This window comes from Artemia sp. Qi Xiang Cuo, chromosome 20 (genome assembly GCF_049724085.1).
Source record: "Artemia sp. Qi Xiang Cuo chromosome 20, ASM4972408v1, whole genome shotgun sequence".
In the NCBI taxonomy this organism is placed as follows: Eukaryota; Metazoa; Arthropoda; class Branchiopoda; order Anostraca; family Artemiidae; genus Artemia; species Artemia sp. Qi Xiang Cuo.
In genome coordinates, this window is record NC_142813.1 from 43,823,671 (window position 1) to 43,851,417 (window position 27,747).

General features: G+C 34.0%; 1 protein-coding gene across 2 annotated transcripts in view; it reads right to left on the reverse strand.

Moving 5' to 3' along the window:
* Positions 1-27,747, reverse strand: part of Cbp80 (Nuclear cap-binding protein subunit 1) — a 63,423-nt gene that overhangs the window by 33,101 nt on the left and 2,575 nt on the right. Inside the window, exons 2-5 of one of the 2 annotated variants that reach the window (XM_089105781.1) lie at positions 13,710-13,811; positions 12,018-12,203; positions 6,539-6,718; positions 930-1,121 (exon numbers count right to left, since the gene is read on the reverse strand). In XM_089105781.1, the coding sequence (XP_088961907.1) occupies positions 930-1,121; positions 6,539-6,718; positions 12,018-12,203; positions 13,710-13,802 (651 nt within the window). In that variant the 5' untranslated portion in view covers positions 13,803-13,811. The remainder of the gene's footprint in view (positions 1-929; positions 1,122-6,538; positions 6,719-12,017; positions 12,204-13,709; positions 13,812-27,747) is intronic. The other variant, XM_089105782.1, reaches the window with a different exon arrangement.

Genomic DNA, 27,747 nt, shown 5'->3' on the forward strand with positions numbered 1-27,747 from the left:
GACGAGCAAAAATTAATAAGAGTAGGGTTGATAGCCCCCATGACTTTTCAAGACCAGAACATAATTTGCGCTTTACTGAAAAAAAAAACAAAAAAACTGACCGGGATTGTCAGTTTAATTGACATATACTGATATTTGTTCCTTAAAATTTCGACAATATTTTATTTGTGAAAGCAAAAAAATTTAACATTTAAAACATATTTTGTTTTTAATAAAGTGCTTATTTCTGTTCGTTTAGAGTTTCATTTATTTGTGGTAGTTTTACGCTTGGAAGATTATTTGACTTTATCTCCGCTCATTTTTAGCTTATTTATGCTCATTTTAAGTAAACAGAATCAAATAGTACACAACTTTTAGATAATAAAAATAATATAAAAGTACTTCTAGATAATAAATTAGCACAGAATTATCTCTTCTTGATGATAGAGTCTAACCTTGATGATAGAGTCCAGAAACGAAGACTTACAAGGTTTTTTTTTAACTCTTCTAGATATGTATAGGAAATGATCCAGATAATATACATATATAGAATAAAATAATAAAGAACTTTTAGATAATAAAAAGTACAGAATTTATTTTCTTGAAAATGAAGTATGCCCTCTCCAGACATCAAGACTTGCAAGATGATTTTTAACTCTTCTAGATACGCATATGATCTAGATAATATCCATCTGGAATAGAACTAACTGAACTTCTAGATAATAAAATACTAAAGTAAAAGTGAGTAAAAACAAACCAAAATTACTTCTAGATAACAAAAAGTACCCATTTACCTCTACTTGAAGATGGAGCCTGGCCACTCCAGACACGAAAACTTACAAGATGATTGTTAACTCTTTCAGATATGTGTATGATCTAGATAACATATCTAGAATAAATAATAAAGGAAATAAAACAAAGATACTAGATAATGAAAAGCGCAGAATTACCTCTTCTTGAGGATGGAGAGTCTGACCAGTCCATACGCGAAGACTTACAAGGTGGTCTTTAACTCTTCTAGATATGTATGATTCAATAGTCTCTTTCAAACGATCCAAGTCTCTTTCCTTCTTTTCAAAAAGTTCACGACCAACCCATGGAAGGGCAGAAAGTATTGCATAAACGAACCAGTCACGACGAACCTGGACAAAAACACAATTAGAAAACCTGACAAAATCCAGGTTTTCTAGTCTAAGTTCCTTCACATAAGGGCAATTTATAATAAGGGCATAAGTGGACAATTTGGAATGAAGAACATTTTAATGAAGATTCTTAGAGAGGAAGTTTAGCAAGCTTTAACCTAATGCAAAATCACAAGAGTGGAAACCTCCGTAGCGAGATTACATACTAGACTACCCTAATGAACAACGAAAACTAGAGAAGAAACTCGAGTTAGTCTTTGCAGGTTAAAAAAAAGAAAAGAAAAAACAAACAACTGACTTCTAGCATTTCTCAGCAATATCACAAAGTTAAAGAACTACTTTGGTGGCCAACACTTGGCTCAGGCAAGAGAGTTAATTGCCACAGCGGCAGTCCAGGACTTGAACCTTCGCATATGTTACTCGCTCGCTAGGACAACATCGTTAATGGACCTTGCTTTACTAGGGCAGAAGTTCACCCTTCACCCCTTACGAGTAGATTACTCCATACATCGCAAATGCATTACGTCACTTTGATGGGAATTGGTAAGATTTTTCCTTTCTACTTTGTTTTTAATAATAACAATAAAAAAAACTGATATCTCGTGTTAATCCTGATATCAAACTCATTATTTTAGGAGAGCACCAATATATATATTATATATATATATACATATATATATATATATATATATATATATATATATATATATATATATATATATATATATATATATATATAATATATATGTTTTATCTATACATATTGTATATATAATACAGGCTTTGGCATATGTGCCAAAGTGGCGTTTCACTTCAAACCATATAAAAATGAAAACAGAAGATACAAGATTAATTCTTATTATGTGTCTGAAAGGAATAACAAGTGACAAGAAAACGACAGTGACAAGATTCTATTTATTGTGTCAACATCAAAACTGCAATTCGAATTGAATCTTGCAGCTTTAACATATAACTGGCCGCTAAACATTCATGCATTTTTCATAATGTCAACAGGACTGTTAGAACAAAACTGATTTCCCGCCAAAAAAAGATAATAAGAAAAAAAAGGAAAACAAGAAAAGAACAAAAAAACAGAGAAAAAGAAGAAAAAATAAGTGTAAGAACAAAGAAAGAGCAGGAAAAGGACAGTCAAAGGGAGATATAGATATCTATTTCAGGAAGGAATTTTCTACCATTACCATTTATTATGATGTATATTATAGAAGGGATAAAACTTTGGTGCCTCTCCTTAGGGACACGATTGGCGAGTAGGTTAAGGTAGTTGTGGAGGGAAAATGGGGGATGAAGGAGAAAAAACATTTTTGGGAGCTTTGTGTCTTAAATTTTTCTGTTGACTACTAGAATATATCATCAATCTAATCTTTGTAGAAGAAATTTTGTAATTTCTTCTTTGATAACTTTTAAATACAGTCTCGAAAGTGATTATTCATTAGATGTCTGACCTCAATCAGCGAAAACAAAAGCATTAAATTCGTCAAAATTCCAAATGGTAGATGGTGCTGGTGATCTTTTCAACACTCGCGCCATTTCCCCATACTCTATGGTGAAAGTCTTACATTTCTAGACTCTAAATTTCGGTAAAATTAATTTGAGAAACTTAAGACGATTTGGATTCCTACGGACAAAATGTGCATAATTGACTATAAAGGTATTCTCACATCAAAATTTGAAATCAGCTAAATTAACATAAATTCGGCTCTACGTTATGTATTATTGCAGGGTGTATTCTGTCCATAGACGTATCAATATACATTAGAATAAAGATTATGCTTACTGGGCATCTATCTGGGTCTAAACGAAAAGCTGTTTTAACTCTTAAAACAGAAAAAAAAAGATAAATGTCCTAAGCATCCCTTTAAACAGTTTGCTTAAATTATATTGGTTTATTTTTATGACGCATTTTCATAAGCCATTCCCGTTGTTCCTTATTTCTGGAGAGAACAATAGCGCTAACACTGCAGTTTTAAAACTGCACCAGCTCAAGTTTCAAGTTGATTAATGCTGAGCAATAAATATATACAGTAATGAACTGCAATTTCTGACGAGTCAAATAGCTCCACCCTTTTAATTTTGCTTGGCTGTTTTTTGAGAAATGTTAAGCCAACAAAGAGAACATGAAATTTTGTGTCACAAGATTTTTTTCATGTAAGTCCTATATTTCCCTGTGTTATTAATGTATTTAAAACAGCTATGCTTATAAGATTTATCTTTTTTTCATAGGTTGCTAAAAGGCTTCATTCACATAAGGGTTGAAAACTTTTTAACCATTCCTTCTAGAAGCTGACACTCATAATTAATCTTCAATGAATGTGAAGAAAAGAAGCCTGTCACCTATATCAGGGCTTCCTAAACTTTTTCATTCACGACCCTATTTATGATTGAAGGTTTCCTGGCGACCCCATATAAATACAATTGAAAGACAAATAAATATTTTTTATGATTTATTTATTAGGTAACAATATACATATACACATGAAACTATACAGTTTTAGAATTCGTTTAAAAACATACAGAAATCTAAAATATAAAATTCCACTAAAGTTGAAAAGTTGTCTTTATTATATTTACAAAAATTATATGCCTTTTTTTCCCTCAAAATTACATTTTTTGCAATACCATAAATAAAAGAGAATTCTGACCGTCTCAGTTCAATCGAGTATATTAGAACGCAGTCGTTGGGTGGTAGATATTAAATTAAAATGAAAGGAAAAACTTTAATGAGATGGATGTGCCTGTTTTTCATTGCATAACAAATGAAATCATGGTGGAATGTTTGACACTGCTGGACGTAAGACCTCTTCAACATTTTTTAGCGATGAACGATATAGGGGTTTGATGTGTGTTAAAGCTCAAAAAAGTAACTTCACATAAATATGTGGTGTTGAATGGTAGGAAGAATATATAATGCCATATCTGCGATTTTGGGAAATTCAGTTCTAGTTCTGATCCAGAATTCAGTCAAGGGCTTTTTTGGAAATTGTAGTTTTAAGTTTGAATCTCTGGAAAGCTCAGCAAATTCCTTTTAAGCATTAAGTGGCATGTGATCAATCTCAGTTAAATCAATACAAAACGGATTTTGAATCCAAGCTACCTTTTTGAAAACAATATTTAATATAAAATATGTACGGAACTATGTTTCTAGCGCTTTTAAGTGATCTACAATATTTTTTGCAATACAAGTTTTACAATGATTTCTCAATATTATAAAATTGTCGACACTGGAAAATATTTCGAACTATTTTTCTTCTATCCTATCTTTCCAAATTTTAATGTTTTTAATAAAAATTTCAATTTTATCATTAGAATTAAATATATCGCAATTTTTTCCTTGAAGTGACAAGTTGAGATCATTTAATTTCTCAAAGGTATCGGACAAATAACACAGCTTGGATAGCCATAAGTCGTTTAGAAGAAAAGCAGCAAGTTCACATTTTTGTTCGGTTAAGAATATTTAAATTCCGTCTTTTAATAATAATAATTTTCTTAAACTTTGAGCTCTTGAAATTCATCTTACTTCTGCATGTAATAATAAAGTTGTATAGACGGAATCCATATCCTTGCAAAGATTTGAAAATAAGTGACTGTTAAGCGCAGGCTCTTAATCAAATTTATAATCTTAGCGGCATTCCGAAGCATATCTTTCAATTATGGTGCTAATTTTTTTTGCTGGAAGGGCCTCTCGGTGAATAAGGCAGTGAGTAAAAGTTATATGGTCATAATGAGTAGCTTGAAAAAATGATTTAAAACCAATTTTTTTTTTTTTTTTTTTTTTTTTTTTTTTTTTTTTTGTCATCGCTCTTGCACCATCTGTGAATACTCCACAGCAATTTTTCCATTCCAGACCTTCAGTCTTCAAAAATTCATCAACTTTATAATATATGTCTTTTCCTGTAGTTATAGATATATGACTTTAATATTTAAATATTTGACTTTAAAATCTCTTGTGACCCCACGATTTCGCTACGCGACCCCATTTGGGGTCGACCCCATTTGGGGTCGCGACCCATAGTTTAGGAAGGCCTGACCTATATTATCAGTTTTGTAAACATTTTTAAACGGTAATTCCCAAGTCAAAACTGTAGTCATCAGTTAGTAGGGGCCCTATAAACAAGGTTGTATCAAACGACGTGTGGGGCACCGGGCTTGATCCTCCCCTTCCCACCAAATTTTAGGTCCGACTCATAAAAATATATTAAAAATGCATATAGACAAAACTTTTATGCGTTCCTTTAACATCCCTGAACACAAACCCTGGATATGTCCTTGCTTATCAGTAATATCAGTTGATATCACAGCTTGAGTAGTAAGACTACCTGTTACAGTAGTAACAGATAATGAGAATAGGCTAAAGCGACACCTCCCTCCAAGCGAAGGAATGGTGGAAACAGGCTTGTAAAAGTCCAAAAAATAATACAAATGAAATGGACCGTCATCTTCGGTCATGGGATATTAGCAATCTGTTTCAATAAAGAAGCGTTAAAGGGCTGGGCACATGTAGCTCATTTCGGGAACTGATTTCCAAATCAGTGCCAATTTTTAAAAAAAGTCGGCGTCGATTTGAGCTTGAAAAATTGTCTAGTTTTCGGCGCCGATTTTCATCATGATCATCACAAAAAAAAAATTGGGATACGAATAAATAGTCAGCCAGAGATGTCTGTGGTGAAAATCCCTGCTACTCAGCTGAGAACTAAACTGAGAACTAAGCTGAGATCAATGATGCAACTATTAATAAACTCCAGTTGACTATTTGTCTCCATTATTTTTTATTTTGAAAATCTCGCGCAATAAATTTTTCTTTCACAAGTTTTTCTTACCGCTATCGTTTGTCCACTGATGCTGAAATCGGTTCCTGAAATCAGCTACGTGTGCCGAGCCCTTAAAGGTTAAATAAATTTTAGCTATTAGCGTCACCTAGCAAGAGAATGCCAGTAGGTGGGTGTTTTGATACCTGATCTCGATTTTTTCAACTTCTATTGATTTGTTAAATGTTTTTAATATATTTGATCCATCTGTGCTTGTTTTTTATGCTGATTATTAATTTATAGCTGATCTATTAAGTTTATAAACATTTTTTATATTTCGTAGTTTTTTTCTTCCCAATGATTTAATTTTTCTGATCAGCTTTTAATAGTGTTCCAGATACTTAAGTAATCTATTCAATTTCATTTTTTTCTTTATATATATTTTTATATTGCATATTATTATATTTATATATATATATATATATATATATATATATATATATATATATATATATATATATATATATATATATATATGAATATATGAGATGCAGTTCACAAATGTTTGCCCGTTCAGAAATTTTCCAAGTACAACTCTTATATTGCAACAAAATGTCTTCATAAAACAATATATTGTACAGAAAGTTCTCTAACCTGAGGCGTGTTAGGTTCCAAGGCTGCTTCCATCATCGTATCATACAGCTGAATCAGAGAACCAGCGGAGACTACATGGCAATTAACCAAATCAGACAAAAATCGAACTGAATATCGAGCCTTCTCCCATTCACAATTTTTTAAATAGTCTTTCAAATGTTTAGCCATTGATTCAACCAACTGAAAGAAAAAATTAGCTGCCAATTCTTACTATAAGAAAAAAAAAGATTAAATCAAAACTGACCACAATTGCCATATAATGTCAGTAAGAAGCATCAAAAAGGCATCAAAAAATGTCGTAAAATGATGAAAATTTCCACTGCTCCTAACAGCTCACCCCAGTATCCCCCGAATACACTGTTCTTAGTTGACTCACAAGTAGCTGTCTCTTTGCTAAATAAGAACAATATACTTCTCACGATACAAATCTACAAATGACTCACAAACGGCGTTGTCGAAACTTTGGGATTTATTATGATTTTTCAAAACACACCGTTTCGTTTTCTGCAGAAGGCCCATATAGTTTGGGCACGTTATGCGGCACCAAAGTGAGTACCTGACCTGTCAGTCCCTTGAATTTAAGCCCCTTCCCCACTGGAAGAAACGGCAAGGTGGCCAAACTAAATCTTGGCATCCCACAATGAAGAAAGACCTCGAGCCTTTGGGAGGTTTCAGGAAGTTCGGACGCAATTGGGATAAACCGTGGTTGGAAATCATCCGCCCCAAACAGAAGACCGAAGTCAGTGGCAGAAAATGGTCCATTATATCCTCGGTGCCGAGTTGGGCTGAACAGCCTGTGCCTTGCCAAAAGTACAAGTAAGTACAAGTTTTGTTTTCTGATATACCTATCGTGTTCTATAACGCAAAAGACAACAGAACAAAGCAATTAAGCTATATTTTTAATCCAAGGCTCGACATTAAAACACGTGGAACCACGTGTTACTCCTTTGCTAAATAATTTGCTAAATTATCTCTTTTCTAAATAAGAACATCAGACTAATTACGACACAAATCTACAAATGAACCGCAAACAGCGTTGCCAACGCTTTGAAAAAAACTGTACCAGTTTTCAAACTAAAATTGTGCCACAAGAGATAAATCTGTACCAACTGAACAGCAGGTTAAAAATTGTCATACAAAGAAGAACATTTTCGCAACTAAAATTTGGACAAATATCTGGGTCAAAACAGAGCACGTAAAACCAATATGTACCGGAAAACTTGATTGTACCAAAAAGTTTCTAAATGTACGGCGTTGCACCAGGATCTGTAAATTGTGGCAAAACGATTAAGTTGTATCGCGTTGGCAACGCAGCTCGCAAACTGGTCATGACCATAAGTTGTGTGGTTATTCCAAGCATTTGCATATACTCTTCTTCATTGATTCAAAAACATAATTGACCTTTCCTGGTGTGTAACATCATCTAATGATAAGATTGAATAATGATACAAATCTATGAATAATTCGTAGATGTACCAAGAAACTATATATTAGACATGACTAAAACAATCCTTAGCATATCTCCAGGCACATGGCAGCAAAGTGAAACAAAACAGCAGATACCTAATTATGTAGCAAAGAACTTCCACAGCAAAATAAGATACAAGAGATATGCCATAGGTAGACCAAGGTAGGACCCAACACCTATATCCCCTCTTGGTACTTAAAATCACAGTCCACTGAATGATGTGAACAATCTTACCATTGACCAATGAATAATCTTTTACTTAGCCGGTGCTTCTTCTGTTGAGCCGTCAAATAATATTGAGCCGTCATAGCCGAGTTGTTGTCGCGCTGGAATTTGAAATCCTGTGTCCGTGATGGCAGGGGTTCGAGTCCTAGTGTCACTGATTATTTTATTGCGAATGGGGGTTAGCGGTATAACTGTAAGCTCAGCCTGGAGAAATCTGGTGGAAAACACGGGAAGCGTCAAAGGAAGTGTCCCGGTCAAAGGAAGTGTCAGGAGATCGGTAAATGCGCTGCGCAGATCATTGGTCAATGCGCGGAAATGTCTTCCATTTTGCAAAAGTGCTACCAAACTGAAGGGAATATCCAGGATGTTCTGTTTGATTACCAAACATTTTTAGGAGAATCAAGTATCCTTGAACAGATTAGCCAGCTTAATGACCCAGGAAAGCTGTCGGGTCATTATAAACCATCAAGTCTCTACACAAAATGTAAAAAGGGACTATCTCTGCTGAGAAAAATTTATCAGGCCAGTGGGGATACAGATTAAAAATTAAGCCTTTAACTGATCATGAAACATACCCCCCCCCCCTCAACGGAATAAAGTGAGATCTGTTAGCTAATAATGCAGCAAACTTTAAGTCGAAATACCTCACTGTCAAAATAGAATGCAAGGAAACTTTACACAGGTGACCACCCGCAATCATCTCTTCTTAAAATAAAATATGGTATTGTATTATATTAAGGACCAAGGGCCTTAGTGCTAAAGATTGTCCTTATTTGGTGGGGCCTCCAGCCTTCTCCATTTGTCTAAATTGTTGCCAAACTGACCAACATGTTCTGTTTGATGGCGAAACATCTTCAAAATAATTTTTACCATTAGTATTCTGATGCGTAATAAACAACTATATTAAATAGTCAATAGCCCCTTGGTCCTTGAAACAAGTCAATAGGCCCTTAGTCTTTCAAAACCAAACATTTGCATCAGAGGTAAACAAAAAAGGAAGCTTTTTAGATGAAGACAGATAGTCAGAACAGAGGAAATACCGTGGTTAAAACAGAGACGTCAGAACGAAGAAATTAATAATAAAAAATAAATAACAAATATAATATATAAATAGTAAAATATAAAATGTATAAGTGACAGGTAGTAAAATATGTAGTAAAAGTAGGAGTAAGATATAAGTAGCAAAAGTAAAACAAAAATAGAGTCTCTTTCCATTCGTAGCTCTTAACTGTACCACTAGCTAATTATCGGATTTTTGAATAGACCAGACTGGTTTGAACATAAGTATATTTATATATATTATTGCTTAATTTAATAATTGGTATTTATGGATCAAGGTTGATATTACTTGCCATTATCCCTTAGTAGATTCCTAGTTTCGTTTGTATTCTTAGAACTAATAAATACAATCAATAATGAACCTCATTCTTCCTCTCATAAGACTCAGCAGGTTATTCGCCTCCTTAGAAATATTCTAGTTGGCCTAGTTGCAGATGTCACAGCTGTCAAATAAGCAGGGAATTTGAGTAGCTACCACTGTTATCTAATAGGAGAGAGGTGAAAAGAGGAAGGATGTAGCAACTTATCAAACACAGATTATGGCAAAAGATTCAAACAGCCAAAAAAGGAAAAAAAATATATAGAAAGAAAAGGCTTGTCAAACTTCGATAAAAAAAATTGCCAGTAGATTTTAAAGTGTTATCGAAAATTACACAAATTTAAACTACACCCAAATGAGAAAACTGCAACCCCTTTGATGATAGACACGTAGCACCTCCTCTCCCAAAGGAATCTATATTCAACATTGTGTGCATGTCCTATGTATATGACTTATCCCAAGATATAATAACGGCTTTAGCCCTTGAGGGTTTTATCCCACTTCACCGGCTTGAAAAATGTCAATATTTTACTATAGCTATCTTGTTCTTTTAAAGTAAAGATCTTTGAACGTGAGAGGCCCATGAGGAGAGAGTGAGTCCTCCTTGCATTCTGTATGCAAACACATCTGAGTTTGAGAACTTTGAAATTAGTCATAATCTTATCTTTCTGGAAGAAAAACCCAATGGCATTTCAAATTTAAAACCAGCCTTGTAAATTTCTAAGAAATTGCACATTTACAAACGTATCTGCCAACCTTATCTTTCAACAAAATCAAACAGTGACCACTAGATTATTTCTTTAAAGCACCATTCACACACATGTCTAGTTAATTTCAAGCATAGACATGTGTTGTTCAGACATCAATATAGAGGAAGTTGCTGTTTACACATAAAGTCGGGGCTTGGCTACAACAAGTTACAGCTAAGTATCCAGTTCTAGGTTGAACTTTCGTGTCAAGGATTTTAAAGCCTACGCATTAGGTACCTTTTTCTGCGTCAAATATAGCATTTATAGTACGGTATTTAAATACAACATATAGTTATTTTTTAAAGTATATTTATTACAGTATGTTTTTTTCAAAGACAACGGCATGTTAGACATATTTTTTTTTTGTCTATCATATTCTCTTTTCTATACCTTGGACTTAATTTTCATTATTTTTCGTTAACTTATTTCACTACTTTTCTAAGGCTATAATGAGAGAAAGATTAAGATTGATAGGACCTGTTCTGCGGATGGAGGATGACAGATTGCTAAAAATGGTCCCTGTCAGCCAACCATCTAGGGCCAAACGAAAAGTAGGTTCTGAATAAAATAGATTGTGATGGAGGAGGAGCATGCGTAGCTATGTTGGTCTCAAACGGCTTGGTGCTGCAGTGAGTTGTTAGTAGTAGTATATTGATTTTTTTTTCTTGAGTTGGTGTTACGTATTATATGAAAATATTCGTTTTTTGCTGTGTCTGTGGAGTCCCTAACCACCTGATTTGAGTTATATGTTTCTTTAACTTAAATGAATTCTCAATCTTTCTGTTTTTTTTTTAATGAGTAAATGTTTTAAATAGTATGTGTTTAGATATTTAATGTTTAAATATTGTCATGTCATACACCTCCTTTGTAGGCCATGCAACCTTTGTGGGGATTAGTGATTTTGATTTTAATTACTGTATGACTTTTGTTAGATTCGTTTGTTTGAAATATATCTATCTATCTTGTGCTTAAAAGTAGTGTTTACATGTATCTCAGGCAGGACTTCCTAGGCGACTGCATGATCAGGCATACATGTTAAGCATAGATATCTTGCTATACCTGCATGTGAATGCTGATAGGATTGACAAGGATAGTCTATTTCTGGTTTGTGGTAAATTCCATAGATCGCCCCCCCCTCCCTATCTTAAAAAAAAACTGGTGCTATTTTAAAGCTAAGACTCACCACAAAAGGATGCAATTGCCAGATAGACCAGAATGAAATGAATATTTAACCTGTCCACCAAAATTACCCCTTCGGCAAAAAAAATAAACCAAATAGACTATGCACAAAACAAAACGACTGTTAATACTACTACTAGCCCTACAACTAATACTACTAGTGCTCCTTTTAATACTATTGTGACTACTATTACAAATTGCAACTAGGGCTAAGGGTTTCAAGGTGAAACTTTCAGGGAATATTGAAGAAGGAAATTGAACTGAACACCGTCTGCATGCAGGTTGTCAAAAGGACGTATCAGCAATTTCTTAGGAACGGCGTGGTGTGTGAAGTTAAAATTTAAGCGGCTTCTTGTGGGGGGGGGGGGTGGGTTAGGAACTTATTTTGACCCTCTCTTTAAAAAAAAGACATGTTGAAGCAAAACTCGCCACAAAAGGATAATATTGCCCGGATAAAACCGAATAAAATGAATAGCTTACCTCACCACCAAAATTATAATTTTTGGCATTAAGCAAACCAACTAGGGTACTATATACAGAGCATTTATCTGGCATCATGACAGCACAATCTGTTAGAATACGCAATATTTTATTCTTGTAGGTCGATAAGTCAGCTTCTAGGACACTCGTCAGTCCCTCGAGATTCGATTCTAAAGATGATGAGCTCTAAAAAGAAAATTAAATGATTAGATTCATATTGATTTAAAATTCTTTGAAGAATAAGATTAATTTTAATGTTAATGCATTAATTTATTATTAATAAAATATTTTTTGTTTTTTAAGAAAATACAAATTATTTATATAATTGTAAAATATATAGCTACATAAATTATAATATATAGTTATATAAATATAAATTATTTATACAGAAATATAAATAAAATACGAAAAAACGTATTTAAAAAATGAAATTAATATCCATTAAAAAAATAATTTATTATTAAATACCTTAATATTATAATACAATTAATTAAGATTAATTTAAAATAAATTAAATCAATAAATATGTTAATTGCATACAAATCAATCCTTCAAGAAACATTTTCAAAGATGATATTCTTTTAAACAGAAAACAAATCAAATAAAAAAAATTAATCCATAATTTAAGCCTTTCAGATTCATTTTAAAAGTAGCAACCCTAAAAACATAACAAACCAATTGAATCAACGTCAAACAAATATATCAATAGATAAAATCTTTGAGATTTGATGCTAGAGATGATGGAATTTAAAAGAAACTAAATACATTTTCGAATGAACTATTTCAATTGTAATTAAAAATTTAATCAAATCTAATTAACTAAATCAATAAATCAAGCCTTTGAGATTCCTTTCTTGTTTCACCCATTTTCAGGGAGAAAACCTTTTTTTCTTCTATTTTTCCTTGTGCATTGGGGTGCCCTTGGCCCAAGGACCCAACGCCAGAATTTTCAAGCTAAGAGGGGAAAATATATCTGCTTGAAAATTCAAGAGCCATTTTTGGGAGCCCATGCCCACAAACTAATTTTCTGCACATTGGGGTCCCCTTTTCCCAGGGCCTTGTGATTTTAAAAATCAAACTCATTAAAGACAAACAGTTGTTTGACCCATTTTCAGGACCCCTTCCTTCCATCCTTCCACCCAACAAAAATTTGTGATTGTCTTTACCGAGGGGATAAGCCCTGAAAGTTTCAAGACGATCAGAAAGCCAAGGACAAATATGCCCAATGTTTTTCAATTTAAAAAAAAAAGCAGAAAGCATTTGGCAATTTGCATCCATTTAGGCCTCTTATCCTTTGGGCTAACTGTACCCGTCATTCTAGGAGAAATATTCATAAAACCTTTCAACTATTTGAAGAAATAAAGAAATCTAAAAATTTAATCCAATGCTATTAGATTAAAAATCTTGATCCAATGGGGTGCCCATGCCAAAACGTAGCAAAAGACAGGAACTGGCTGCCCATAAATCCATTTTCACCCTTAAAAAAGACCCAAAAACTTACAGTTTCCAGTCACATAAGTCCCCAGCCATATTTCTAGGACTATCCCTTCCATGTAAAGGGGCTGGCGGAGACAATATAGGCAACATGGCAGGTACTTTACGATTTACTTAAGTCGACGCTGGTTAATTGACTCTGATAAATCTCTTTTTAACTAAAATAAACTCCAAAAAAAGAAAAGAAATGCAAGTTACCTTTTCCCCAACTCGTTTAATAAGGGATTCCAGACGATCCTCTATATCTGCCTGCTCATGTCCTCTCCTTCGTTTGCGCATATGACCTGCCATCTTTAAAAACTAAAATTAAAGTACAGAAATTGCAGATCAACAAATACTGTATTAAATAATTTATAATCACAGAGTTGAGAAACCAGAGCCAAATTCAGTCATATTATACAGTGGAACTACTTTGTAAATACCAATATTATTATTATAAAATACCCTAGAGTAAAAGAAAGGTAAAAATGTGTAATAATAACAGGCTTTGAAAAATGAGGAGGAGGCAAGCACGGATACAAGGGCAATCAATAGGGGCAATAACCCCTCCTAAACATATTTTAGGAGTCCTTCCTAAATTATACTATTGAGTTCCTATCATGGGCAGCACGCTAGCGCTGCCTAAGTAAAGAACGATGTAGGAACAGTGTGTTGTTGTTTTTTTGTTTTTTTTTTCATACCCGGGCACTTCGTATTGAATGAGTCGTCGTAGAAACTTCGAAAACGGCTCATTCAATTGGAAATTGGATTCGCTAGTGCCCTTTTTAATAGTCAAAAGTGATTGGAGGGCAAATAGCCCCCGTCCCCACGCCCGTCATTCCCCCAAACACATCCAATCAAAATTTTGAGATAGCCATTTTGCTCAGCATAGTTGATTTCCAGATAGAAAATATCTTCTTGAGGAGGACACTCCCCCACAAACCTCAGGGCAAGGGTTTTAAGTTATGCCCTGAGGGCATATAAGATCAATGTTGACAATGTACAGTTTATTATTTTCTTTTCTTTAAAGCAGGGCACTTCATATAGAAGGGGTCGTCATAGAGACTTCAAAAGGGGCTCATTCGATTAGAAATCGAGAGTTCTAGTGCCCTTTTTAAAAGTCGAAAGTGATTGGAGGGCAACTAGCCCCCCCCCACTAACGCCCATCATTTCCCCAAACACATCCAATCAAAATTTTGAGATAGCCATTTTGTTCAGCGTAGTTGATTTCCAGATAGAAAATATGTTTTTGAGGAGGACACTCCCCCACAACCTTCAGGACAAGGGTTTTAAGTTAAGCCCTGGGGGCATATAAAGTTCTTATAGAAGGTGTTGTCGTAGAAACTTCAACAAAAGCTCATTCGACTGGAAATTCAAAGGGCTAGTGCTCTTTTTAATAGTCGAAAGTGATTGGAGGGCCACTAGCCCCCCCCCCCATGCCCACCAGTCCCCCAAAAACATCCAATCAAAATTGTGAGATAGCCAATTTGTTCTGCGTATTTGATTTCCAGATAGAAAATATATTTTTGAGTTGGACACTCCCTCATACCCATCAGGCCAAAAGTTTTAAATATTGCCCAGGGGGCATGGAAGGTTTTTTATAGAAGGCGTTGTCGTAGAAACTTCAAAACGGGCTTAGTTGATTGGAAATTAAAAGGGCTAGTACCCTTTTTAATAGTCAAAAGGGATTGGAGGGCAACTGCCCCCCCCCCCCGCACGCCCATCATTCCCCCAAACACATCCAATCAAAATTTTGACATAGCCATTTTGTTCAGCATAGTTGATTTTCAGATAGAAAATATGTTTTTGAGGAGGACACTCCCCCACAGCCTTCAGGGCAAAGGTTTTAAGTTATGCCCTGGGGGCATATAAGGTTTTTATAGAAGGCATTGTCGTAGAAACTTCAAAAAAGGCTCATTTGATTGGGAATTCAAAGGGCTAGTGCCCTTGTTAATAGTCGAAAGTGATTGGAGGGCAACTAGCCCCCCACGCCCATCATTCCCCCAAACACATCCACTCATAATTTTTAGATATCCATTTTGTTCAGCTTATGCTAGTTGATTTACAGATAGAAAATATGTTTTTTAGGAGGACACTCCCCCACACCCCTCAGGGCAAGGGTTTTAAATTATGACCTGGGGGCATATAAGAATTTATAAGAAGAACTTGTTGTAGAAACTTCAAAACAGGCTCATTCGATTGAAAATTCAAATGGCTAGTTTCCTTCTTAATAGTCGAAAGTGTTTGGAGGGGAACTAGCCCCTCTCCCACGCCCATCATTCCCCCAAACACATCCAATCAAAATTTTGATATGGTCATTTTGTTCAGCATAGTTGATTTCCAGATAGAAAGGACACTCCCCAACAACCCTCAGGGCAAGGGTTTTAAGTTATGTCCTGGGGTATATAAGATTTTTATAGAAGGTATTATCATAGAAACTTTAAAAGGGTCTTATTTGATTGGAAATTTAAACGGATATTGCCCTTTTTGATATGAAAAACAGCTTGGTAGGCAACTAGCCCCCCCCCCTACGTCCATCATTCACTCAAACACATCCAATCAAAATTATGAGATAGCCATTTTGTTTAGCGTAGGCTAGTTGATTTCCAGATAGAAAATATGTTTTTGAGAAGGACACTCCCCCACAACTCTCAGGGCAAGGGTTTTAAGTCATGCCCTGGCCGCATAGAAGGTTTTTATTGAAGGCGCTGTCATAGAAACTTCAAAACAGGCTCATTCGATTGGAAATTCAAAGGGCTAGTACCCTTTTTAAAAGTCGAAAGGGATTGGAGGGCAACTGGCCCCCCCCGCCCGCCCATCATTCCCCCAAACACAACCAATCAAAATTTTGACATAGCCATTTTGTTCAGCATAGTTGATTTTCCGATAGAAAATATGTTTTTGAGGAGGACACTCCCCCACAGCCCTCAGGGCAAAGGTTTTAAGTTATGGCCAGGGGGCATATAAAGTTTTTATAGGAGGCATTGTTGTAAAAACTTCAAAACAAGCTCATTCGCTTGGAAATTCAAAGGGCTAGTGCCATTTTTAATATTTGTAAGTAATTGGAGGGCAAATAGCCCCCCACGCTTACCATTCCCCCAAACACATCCAATAAGAATTTTGAGATAGCCATTTTGTTCAGCTTAGGCTAGTTGATTTCCAGATAGAAAATATGTTTTTTAGGAGGACACTCCCCCACAACCCTCAGGGCAAGGGTTTTAAGTTATGCCCTGGGGGCATATAAGGATTTACAAGAACACCTTGTCGTAGAAACTTCAAAACAGGCTCATTTGATTGGAAATTCAAAGGGCTAGTTCCCTTCTTAATAGTCGAAAGTGATTGGAGGGGAACTAGCCCCTCTCCCACGCCCATCATTCCCCCAAACACATCCAATCAAAATTTTGATATGGTCATTTTGTTCAGCATAGTTGATTTCCAGATAGAAAGGACACTCCCCAACAACCCTCAGGGCAAGGGTTTTAAGTTATGTCCTGGGGTATATAAGGTTTTTATAGAAGGCGTTGTCATAGAAACTTCAACAGGGGCTCATTTGATTGGAAATTAAAAGGGCTATTACCTTTTTTGATAGTCGAAATTAATTGGAGGGCAACTAGCCCCCCCCCACGTCCATAATTCACCCAAACACATCCAATCAAAATTTTGAGATAGCCATTTTGTTTAGCGTAGGCTAGATGATTTCCAGCAGATATAAAATATGTTTTTGAGAAGGACACTCCCCCACAACTCTCAGGGCAAGGGTTTTCAGTTATGCCCTGGGTGCATATAAGGTTTTTACAGAAGGCGTTGTCGTAGAAACTTCAAAAAAGGCTAATTAGATTGGAAATTCAAAGGCTAGTGCCCTTTTTAACAGTCGAAAGTTATTAGTAATATTTTTTGTTGCTGTTGTTGTTGTTTAGACCAGGGCACTTCGTATCGAATGAGTTGTCGTGGGAACTTCGAAAGGGGCTCATTTGATTGAAAATAGAAAGGGTTGATGCCCTTTTTAATAGTCGAAAGTGATTGGAGGGCAACTAATCCCCCTTCCACTCCCACCCTCCCATTGGTCTATTATGTTTAAAAACTAATTGTTGCCTTAAGATTAAATCAAAATGCATTGTGATAATACTAATTCCCAGTAAGGCATCTCAGCAGTATCCCAAGAACGACTGAGGGTATTATGTTCAAGCTTTCGAGGCTACTTCTACTCTTAAAATTTAGCCAAATCAAAATAGTGTAAGTGTATCCAAGCTATCAAAGAAAGTAAACAAATTTTTTTTTGCGAATGGTATCAAGTTTTCCCTTTCAGGTCAACTAGAGGAGGTATGAAACTAAGTTAAACAGTACTATTTGTGTCAGATTTTTAAAATGGTGTATGTTGTTAAAAATTGCTGAAAATTTTTCTCCAGCATACAAATAGCAGACCAAACTATAAAGTCTCAAAAACGAAAAGATTTAAAGTGTTATTTGCTTTTTCCCTGAAAAGACTATGTCAATATAAAAAAACAGAAATTAATTTAAAAAACTTTTTCCAAAAAATAAACTTTTCAAAGAAAAGTAAAGAACTCCATTACGCAAAAATAAAATCAAATATTCTGCCAAGCTCGAAACTACCACAAATCAGCATCAATAAATAAATGAAACCCAAAACAAACAGAAATTACAATAAATAACCAAGTCAAACTCAAAACAAGCAGAAAATAACATAAGTTGGGCACAAAACCCCTATGCCTTCCCAAGGCCAGAACAAAATTTGCACTTTACTAAAAAAAAATATAAAGGTTTTTACTTTTATTACTTTAATAAATCAAATTAACATTTTGATTACTAAATATCAGTATATGGATATTAAACTGACAATGCACATTCATTTGTATCTTTTCAATAAATTACAAATTATGTTGTTGCCTTGGGAAGGCACAGGGGTTTTGCGCCCAACTTATGTTAATTTCTGCTCGTTTTGAGTTTGACTCGGTTATTTATTGTAATTTCTGTTCGTTTTGGGTTTCATTTATTTATCAATGCTGATTTGTGGTAGTTTCGAGCTTGGTAAACTATTATTATTTTTTTTTTTTTGCTCATTTTTAGTTTAATGGAGTTCTTTACTTTTCTTTGAAAAACTTATTTTGTGGAAAGTTTTTTTAATTAAAATATGAGAAACAAGGACTGAAAAATCGAACGTTTTCTGAAATAAAAACAATGAAATATATCAACACAATATAACTGTTCAAAGATGGTATTTGTTATGAACACAAGACTAAAATATTTATGTGCTGTTATGGAGAGCCCAAGAGAGTGCAAACCCAAGACAAGAAGGCTGGACAGTGAAAGTGCTGTGGCCTGTATAAGCATGCAAAGGTTGGTATCACTTATCACTGCTCTCCAGAGACATAGATAAAGTGCATATAATACAAATGTTCATATGAAATAATTCCCATCACTGAACTTGAAAAAAATTCAAGACTCCTTCACCAACATTGTAAACGATTGCCTCCTTGCTAGTAGCCACAGAACATTATATGAAGTAGCCTTACAATGATGCCAATTCATGTGCCAACAATCTAAAGTTTGCCTCATTTGGTGGCACTGAAACAGCTTACAGTTGTGATGAAGATACCAGCTTGTCATCTATTATAAGGGTCAAGGTATAAAGGTCACGTTCTTGGACATTGTATGCTGAGAGAGGATTTTTCTATATTTTGTTTTGTTGCATTTCTATGGGAGCCTTTCATGCTGGTGTTCAGACACTTAGATTAACCATTCATCTTATATTGCAAACTTACCACACTGTGATGGTACCAAAGAGCAGTCAAAAATATTACAACTCACCACATGCAACAGGCAACAAGTGCATAAGCTTCCATTTGACTGGGGTGCCTCAGATTGGCCAACGGATATCGACGTTTAGCTACAATTTAGACCTCGACAAAGTTTCCTAATGCCCTGTGCAAGCAGCAAAGTGATCCAGTTGATATGCAATAGTAAATTATGTAAACCCGGCCTTAATTGAATAATTTTACACAAAATTGTAGGGGGGCGGGTGTGATGTTACACTTTCTCCTTTTGGCACTGCCAATCCTCCCAAATTAAGGCTCTGGATCCATGCTTGAGAGGAGGAAGATTCAAATCACAAAAAATAAAAGTTTTACATCAGACTATTCACATTTCAGCTGGGGACAAGAAGTTTCCCAGATCAATCTTACAGGAGAAGTACCCTCTTTAGGTTTAGGCATGGGGATATGCCTTCACAAATGTAGAAAAACATGGCATCTACAGAGTTTTGATTATTAGGAAGGGACAAGGTCGGAATATTTTCAAGAGAGGATAGGGGGTTGATGGTATAAAGAGCACTAATTGTCCTGAATATCCCAGTGTTCTTTTTTCCATAGTTTTTGGCACAACGTGATTCCAAAGAAATGTAATTTAATGCTGTGACAATGTAATTATAATGAACAATTTAAATCCCCAGCTGCATCTTAGACTAGTAGACAAGGAGGGCTAGTAGGGCTGTAATCATGATGAACAATGTACATCACCAGCTGCATCTTAGACTAGTAGACTAATAGGGCTGTAATTATAATGAACAATTTAAATCCCCAGCTGCATCTTAGACTAGTAGACTAGTAGGGCTAGACTAGTAGGGCTGTAATTATAATGAACAATTTAAATCCCCAGCTGCATCTTAGACTAGTAGGGCTAGACTAGTAGACTAGTAGGGCATGAACAATTTAAATCCCCAGCTGCATCTTAGATTAATAGTTATCAAACTGCAATATGCACCACCCATTGGGTTCAAAGATTTCCATCAATGACTGAAAAAGTCCCATTAATTCTCTATTATTATTAATTCATCATGCCCACAAACGCATTTTCAAAAAAAACACATTTTGGTTGGAAGAAGGTCAGGACTTGGGAGATTATGACATGAAAAAGTTTTCAAAGCATTGCTTCAATACTTCATTTGTATGTCAAATATGCTATATATTTAGAACCTTTCAAAGTTTGGATTTTACTAAACAAATCTAAATCTACAAGTTTTTCCAGTAGTTTCTTTTTTCAATAAGTAATGCTGTTAGGGTCATGTATGGAAGGGAGAGGCAGTTAAGACCCCCTACCCCCCCCCCCCAAAAAAAAAGAAATCTGTTACTAGTAAACTGGTTATAAAAATGCAGGTAAAAGGCTATTTATACTAGGAAACTAAAATAGATTTTCCAGCTTATAAATTGGTTTTAAAAACGCAGGTGAAAAGACCTTTAAAAATCATTGGCTAGACTACTCTTTGCCTCCCCCCCAGTAATTAAAATCCAGGATATGGCCCTGAATGCAGCCCATGTGTTTTCCCATTCTATTTGGTCCAAGACAGCTTTAGAAAGGGTTTGTCTGTAAGGGCTGAAAGTTTAAAATTCCAAGCACCAAGCAAATTCTTTTAAGTTTCAAGACTCAAAAGATTTTTAAGCAATAAAAGTTTTTCACAGAATATTGAATACCTCTTTCCAAGGTATATTCTCATGCAAAGTATTCCTAAAAGGTAAACCTGAAGTCAATAAAAAACTACATGTCCAGAATCACTAAAAATATGCAGATAAATAATTTTTTTAAAATCAGGAAATTAGTTTTCAATAAAAATTTAAAATCAGTTCAAGAAAACTTTTACATTGGAACAACATAATTTTAACCATTGACATCTAAAAAAAAAACAAATGATAAGCCAACATATTGTTGCACTGTTAATGAAACAAAAAAGCTTTTTGAAACACTCCAGTTGATACATGTAAAGTTAGGACCAAAGTATGATTGGTGGACAAAGATGAAATTTTTCTAGTGATTCTAAGTACATATCTCTTTTAAAAAGAAAACAAATTCTGTCAACAAAATACATGGTTTGATATCTATTAATACTAAAATCTTTTATGAACCATATTTTTAGTCTACAGGTCTCATTTATTTCAAAAAAATCTATGTTGCTATATTTGTTTTGTTCCCAATTCTAAGAAAATTACAAAGTGTCTTTTAGGAAGAGTCAATAGATCTTCAACAAATTTCAAAATTATGAATTTTTATGATAAATTTTGTTCAAATTTAATTTTTTTTTTTAATTCGATTCGTAATTTTTCTACTCACTTGAAATAAATAGCTTTTAATCAATTCAGAGTTAACATTAATATACACATTAGGTATATTACTTTTGAGAGGCATACCAGACTCAATAAAATTTACATACTTCGAAATTATATCGTGAGAAGTTTTTTCTGCTACAAAGAAATGCAAAAATAAGTTTTTAATGAACTTTTGAGAATTTAGAACCCATATATGCAAACTCCTGTAAACCTAGCATTCAAACTTCGCATTTTTTACAAAGAAAAAGGCAGGTGAACCTTTGTATTTTTTGTGAAACCCAGTGGTGTGAATTAGGGGAGGGAGCCCAGAGGGATGCGCCCTTACTGTAGATTTTTTACCCCTCTCCCCTGTGTTTTGAGACATACTTTTTGCTGAAATGTTTATTCATCTACACCAAACACAAAATACACAGGTAACATATTACTCTTTACTAGGTTGCATTGATCACAGTTGACAACCCCCTAAAAACTCCATAGGGGCTAGAGTGCCATTCACAAGTCAAAAGGGTTGCAAAACGTCAGTTTGTACAAATGGGGAGAATACTTGAGACAAAAGCCCCAGTACTAGCCCACTGATTGTGTGATATAAAAATCTCTATATGATTCTACTTTGTAGCAAGATGTAACTTGTACAACTTTCAACTAAAATGCATCTATGAAGTCTTTATTCTAAAATGGCTTTTGAATTATCTGGTGCCCTTTTTCATAATTTGTGTGGTCTCATTTTTGCTTAGACACTGACTATTCAATTCAATTCAAACTTTTTATTTCCTCTGAATACAAAGAGTAAAAAAAAATAAATAAAAATAATAACCACGAATCAACAGGCCATAAAATTATTTTAAACTATATAACAACAAATAAGCAAAGGCTTTCAATCAAAATTACCACACAAATTAACATGTGTGGTTTTGGTTTGAGTGTTATAGTGAAAAATTAGTCACATAGTAGGCCTAGTCATCAATAACCTCAACACCAAAAATTTGGAATTCAATACAAATTAATATTAACACAATTACTTTGCTTCAATGGGGCTTGGCCCATTGACCCTGCTTTTTTTTTTAACTAAACCAAATGAGCCTTCACATCAAATTATTCTTTGATACAATATTTTAAGGATATTGGCAGTTTGTTACACATGAGTAATTATAAGTAAAAAAAAAAAAAGCTGCAACATGTCAATTTAGGCTAACAAGGCCAAAAGCCCTTCAATCATACAGACCAAATATGGTACCCTTGTATGAGTTGTGAAGAGGGTAAGATATTTTCTTCTGATACTTCCAAAAGAAAATATGCTTTATTTATTCTTTATAATAAATATTGGCTTATTTTATATTATGTTACATCATAAATTTTGTTTCTATTATAAACATTTTTTCCTTCTTGTTGGGGCTGGGCATGACAAAAACAAAGTTAGAGAGAAATCTCACAATGTAGAAAACAAATGCAACTACAACCAGTAGAAGGAAAACACAACACTAAAATAAGGTGAATATTTTGCCTCTGTGATACAAGACACCTTCAACATTAAGAAAACAAGGATAAAAACTAGAATAACCTAAAACCAAATAAAATCCAAAACAACAAATATCTATACATACATTTGTTGCTACTGTTACTGAGTCCTGGAGAAGCAAAATAGAGTTGCTTCAAGAGGGACATTAAAACAACTGGAAAAAATAAAATAAATATGAAAGTAATTATTATGTTGCAAAACAATCCTATTGCTTGATACTACTGCTGCAGTTCTCCTAGGTCTTATATTTAATCCAATTGCTTGGTTATTTTGTATAACTTTATTATCCTTATTAGCTATTGGTTCACTTTTGAGGAGAATGTTATATTTAAATTACCTGTATCTCTATTCATTGAAATTTTAGCAAGAATACATTTTTATTTCCATTGCTGCCCTAGCCCACTGTGTATACCCTCCATTGTTAGAAATGGCTGTGGCATAATTGAATTGTATGTAATGATCGGGAGATAGAAAATATGTTCTTCCAGAGCCAAAACAAAAAGCTACAGGAGGCTTGCATTTTAAGCTTTTTATGGACCGCTTGTAGATGGTATATCTTTCTACTATTTTTGGCAATAGAAAAGAGCTAAAACATTCATTTAAAAACTTACTATTTGATTATAATTCATTTTTCTTAAAGTTATACAATGTATAGCCATTGATTGATTATCATCCAATTGAATAAATAATTTATACATCTTTTAGAAAATTCCGATGTTTACTTTAAGTCATTAGCATCAACCTTGTTTAAACCTGTGTATCTGTAAATTGAATCAACTGTGACAAAAACAAGAACATGAAAACACATAGAAAATATATAATTGTTGCTAAATGTTTGCACATTGGGGGGAGGGGGGAGTACAGTATTGTGGAACTGCACTCAAAATGTGTTAACTACAATATTATTCTGTCTAATTTATTGTCCCTTTACTCTTATTCACCAAAAGTCATTTGTCTTCTGTATAAGGGACTAGTTTGACCCAAAATTGAAGTTGGAATGTCTTTAGCCTCCCTGTATTGTAAAAGTCTTGGAAAACAGGAAGAGACATGCCACCAAATTGATATCTGCCATGTGGGAGCTTTCTTATTCTGCAAAGGGTTATGCCGTTCTAACCTATAAATTAACAAATGCAAATACTCTCCCAGCATTATTTCCAACTGTTGGTCCTAACTCAAAAACCAGAGGTTCTTGAATTAGGTTTTAAGTAGTCTACTGTAACCAGAGTCTGAACTCAATCCTTCTCCTCATGTATTGTCAACAGATAGAACAAACTATCTAGGTAAATATGGAGTTGTCCACATTTCTGATCTATGAATGAAGTGAACATAGCACTTGATGCCTTTTTTATGCTCTTTCCAAATTTACTAATAATCTTTCTGGCAAATTCAAGTTTAAGCCCTTTTTGGACTGTTGAAAATGATAATTGTTGAAGGGCCATGATAATTTTTCTATAGTTTTGGGATATAAAAAGGGTTAACAACTTCCCTGTCCAAACCGCAGTTTGCCCCCCCCCATCCAAAATTTAGTTTTTGCAAACATTTTGTCAAAACTAAGATAAGCCTGCATAATTCAAGCATTTGGGGAAACAGGTCAGTTTTCTTTAGAATATCTTTGAGCTTATGATACTATATACCTCATTTTTCACTTTTCATTGTCATTTTCACTTGATTTGGGACAATTGGCTCTAACTTTGCCCCCCCCCCCACCCTCCAGGATTTGGATAAAATTACACCACTGCTCTGGAACTTTATAAGGAGAAATCCTTAAATTGCTCTTAGTTACAATTTAAGGTAATTATAAAGTAGGTTAAGAATAATTGTTTTAACCCTTTTCTATAGCTAAAAATCAGATAAAAAGGTATTATCTTTAAGGGTCCATAAAGGGTTTAAAATTGGATTTTTAAGTAAACAAGTATTATATTCAGAAAGAAAAACATAAAAAAAGGTGTTGAGTGGTATGTTCACCTAATTTATAGCTTGGTAATGGAAATATCTTTAAATTTACCCCAATATCTTTAGACAGAGAACCTATGATGTATGACTAAATTCTATCAATGCAGAAATAGGTTATATTATCAGAGTTAGCATAGCCTATATTGGACCATCAGAGGTAGTGACTAATATTACATTGTGAAGGTAGTAACTAATATTATATTAAAAAGGATCATAAGATGAGGAATCTAACAGCAGCCTACTACTTTTATTTAAATAGCACATTTTCATCAGAAGAGCCCAAACATTGCAGTGATGCTTAGGCAGGTTACCAACATTTGACATCATAGAAAACTGTTTCTTTATATCTGAACAGTAGAAAATCTTCAATTATTGACAATATAAATTCAAAACAAAACAATATAAATTCAAAAATAAGACAATATTATGCTTTCTCTATTTATATAGAATAAGAAAATATATCCTACAGATGACTTTATAGCTTGTTCTATTTTGGAGCAAACATATATTAAGTTATAAAGATGACTTCTTGTACCTCATTCTTGTAAGGACAGCATGGAAAGCATTGGCTTTCCTTATATACTGTAAAATTAAATGTAGGAGCATACAAAACACATTTGAAACAAAAGCATATTATTTTTTTTTAATCTCACCATTGTATTACTTTGCCATAATATAAATATTTCAATATAGATATTATAGATGATGCAACTAGATGTCATACAGAAGATATTATGCTGCCCCAGTTTTATATAAAGAAATCAATAAAATATCTTACAGATGACTTTTTGTCCTACCATAATTACAGTATTGATCCTTTTGTCAAAGAGCATAGGAGGGAGACAGGGGGGGGACACCAAAAATGCTAAGAATAGAAAAATTAAAGGGATTTGCCCCAAGGGGAAGGCTTGGAGGAGCCTCCTTCCCTGTTTTTGAGAGCAGGAGGTTTTGGAGGGAAAACCTAAAATACTCAGAATTAAACATAAATAGGATCTCCCTCAAAAGTAGGCTTAGAGACCCTCCTTCCCCAATTTTGAAGAGGTGCTCAATCTTGGGTAAATATTTTGTAGTTCATATTATTAACTTACAAATAAAATGAACATACCACTCAAAGCCTTTTTTATGCTCTTTACAAGTATAATAATTGCTTCTCTTGCAAATTAAAATTTAAGCCCTTTTTGAACCCTTGAAAATTATCAAAAAATTTTCAGATTTTGGGTATAAAAAAGGCTTAAAACGTTGGTTTCAAACTTACTATTTAATTATAAATCAATTTTTTCAATATATACTTTTATTTAAAATATGTTTTGTATATTCCTACATTAAGTTTTATAGGTACTTGTGCATTTTATGGTACCCACTGTTATATACTTTTGCAAGAGATAAATAGATGACAAAGCATGATTGCTAATTGCAGTTAAAATATTTAAACTGTTGTTTTTTAGGGGTTAAGGGGGGGGGGAGAAGGTACCTAGGTTAGGTATTTAATATATGCTATGCTTTACCCCCCACCCCTCATCCTAATGTGCAAATATATAGCCCAAATTTGTTTCTAAACTATTATATATTCATCCTATTTTATTATACTTCATTAGCATTAACCAAACTTGACTTCTTTCATGGGTACCATATAATGCACAAGTACCGTTTTATAATAGCCTACATAAGGAAAACCAAAAGTCATCTGTATGACTTGATTTATGTTTGCTCTATAATAAGGTAAAAAAATGTCATCTGGGTAAATTTTTGGCAGTTCATATTACTGACTTACAAATGAAGTAAACATACCACTTAATGCCTTTTTTATGCTCTTTCTAAATATACTACGTCATTTTTGTCAGAAATGAATGTCACCCCAACCCCTATATATACCAATTCAGGGTACATATTTGCACATTAGGGGGGGGGTAAATTCAAACTTACCTCTCATTTGCATCAGAAATAAACTTTGCCCTGACCTCCCTAATGTGCAAATATATACCCCGAATTGGTATATACAGAGGTGGGGGCAAAATTCATTTCCAACAAAAATCATCAGTATATTTGGAAAGAGCATACACAAATCATTGAATGGTAAGTTAACTTTATTCATAAGTCAATAATATGAACTGCCAAAAATTTACCATCATCTGTTTGAATTTTTATTGTTTTCTCTTTACATAAATGGACCAGTATAGCTTAACATCTTCCATATGACAATTTAGTGGATTACCTAGGCATATAATAGCTATTTTGCATATAGTTTGTATTTTTAAATCTTCTTGGTTAGCCTATAATAAGCAGATAAAAAAAAAAAAAACTAATTACCAATATTTTGAATATATACAGGAAACTATAAGTCATCTCTATGACTTTATTCATGTTTGCTCTATAAAAAGTTGGGTAATTTTTTTTGCAAATCATATTATTGACTTATGAACAAAGTGAATATATCACTCCATGCCTTTTTTTATGTTCTTACAAATATAATAATCACTTCTATCAGAAAACTCAAAAGCCTTTCTTGAGCTCTTGAAAATGACAAAAATATAAAAATATATAGGGTGTAAAAAGGCTTCAAACATATGTTTTAAACTTACTGTTTCATAATAAATCCTTTTTCAATCCAAAAGCACCACAATTAAGTTGGATAAATGGAAATTTTAACAATAAATTTTGTAGGTAGCCTACTCCT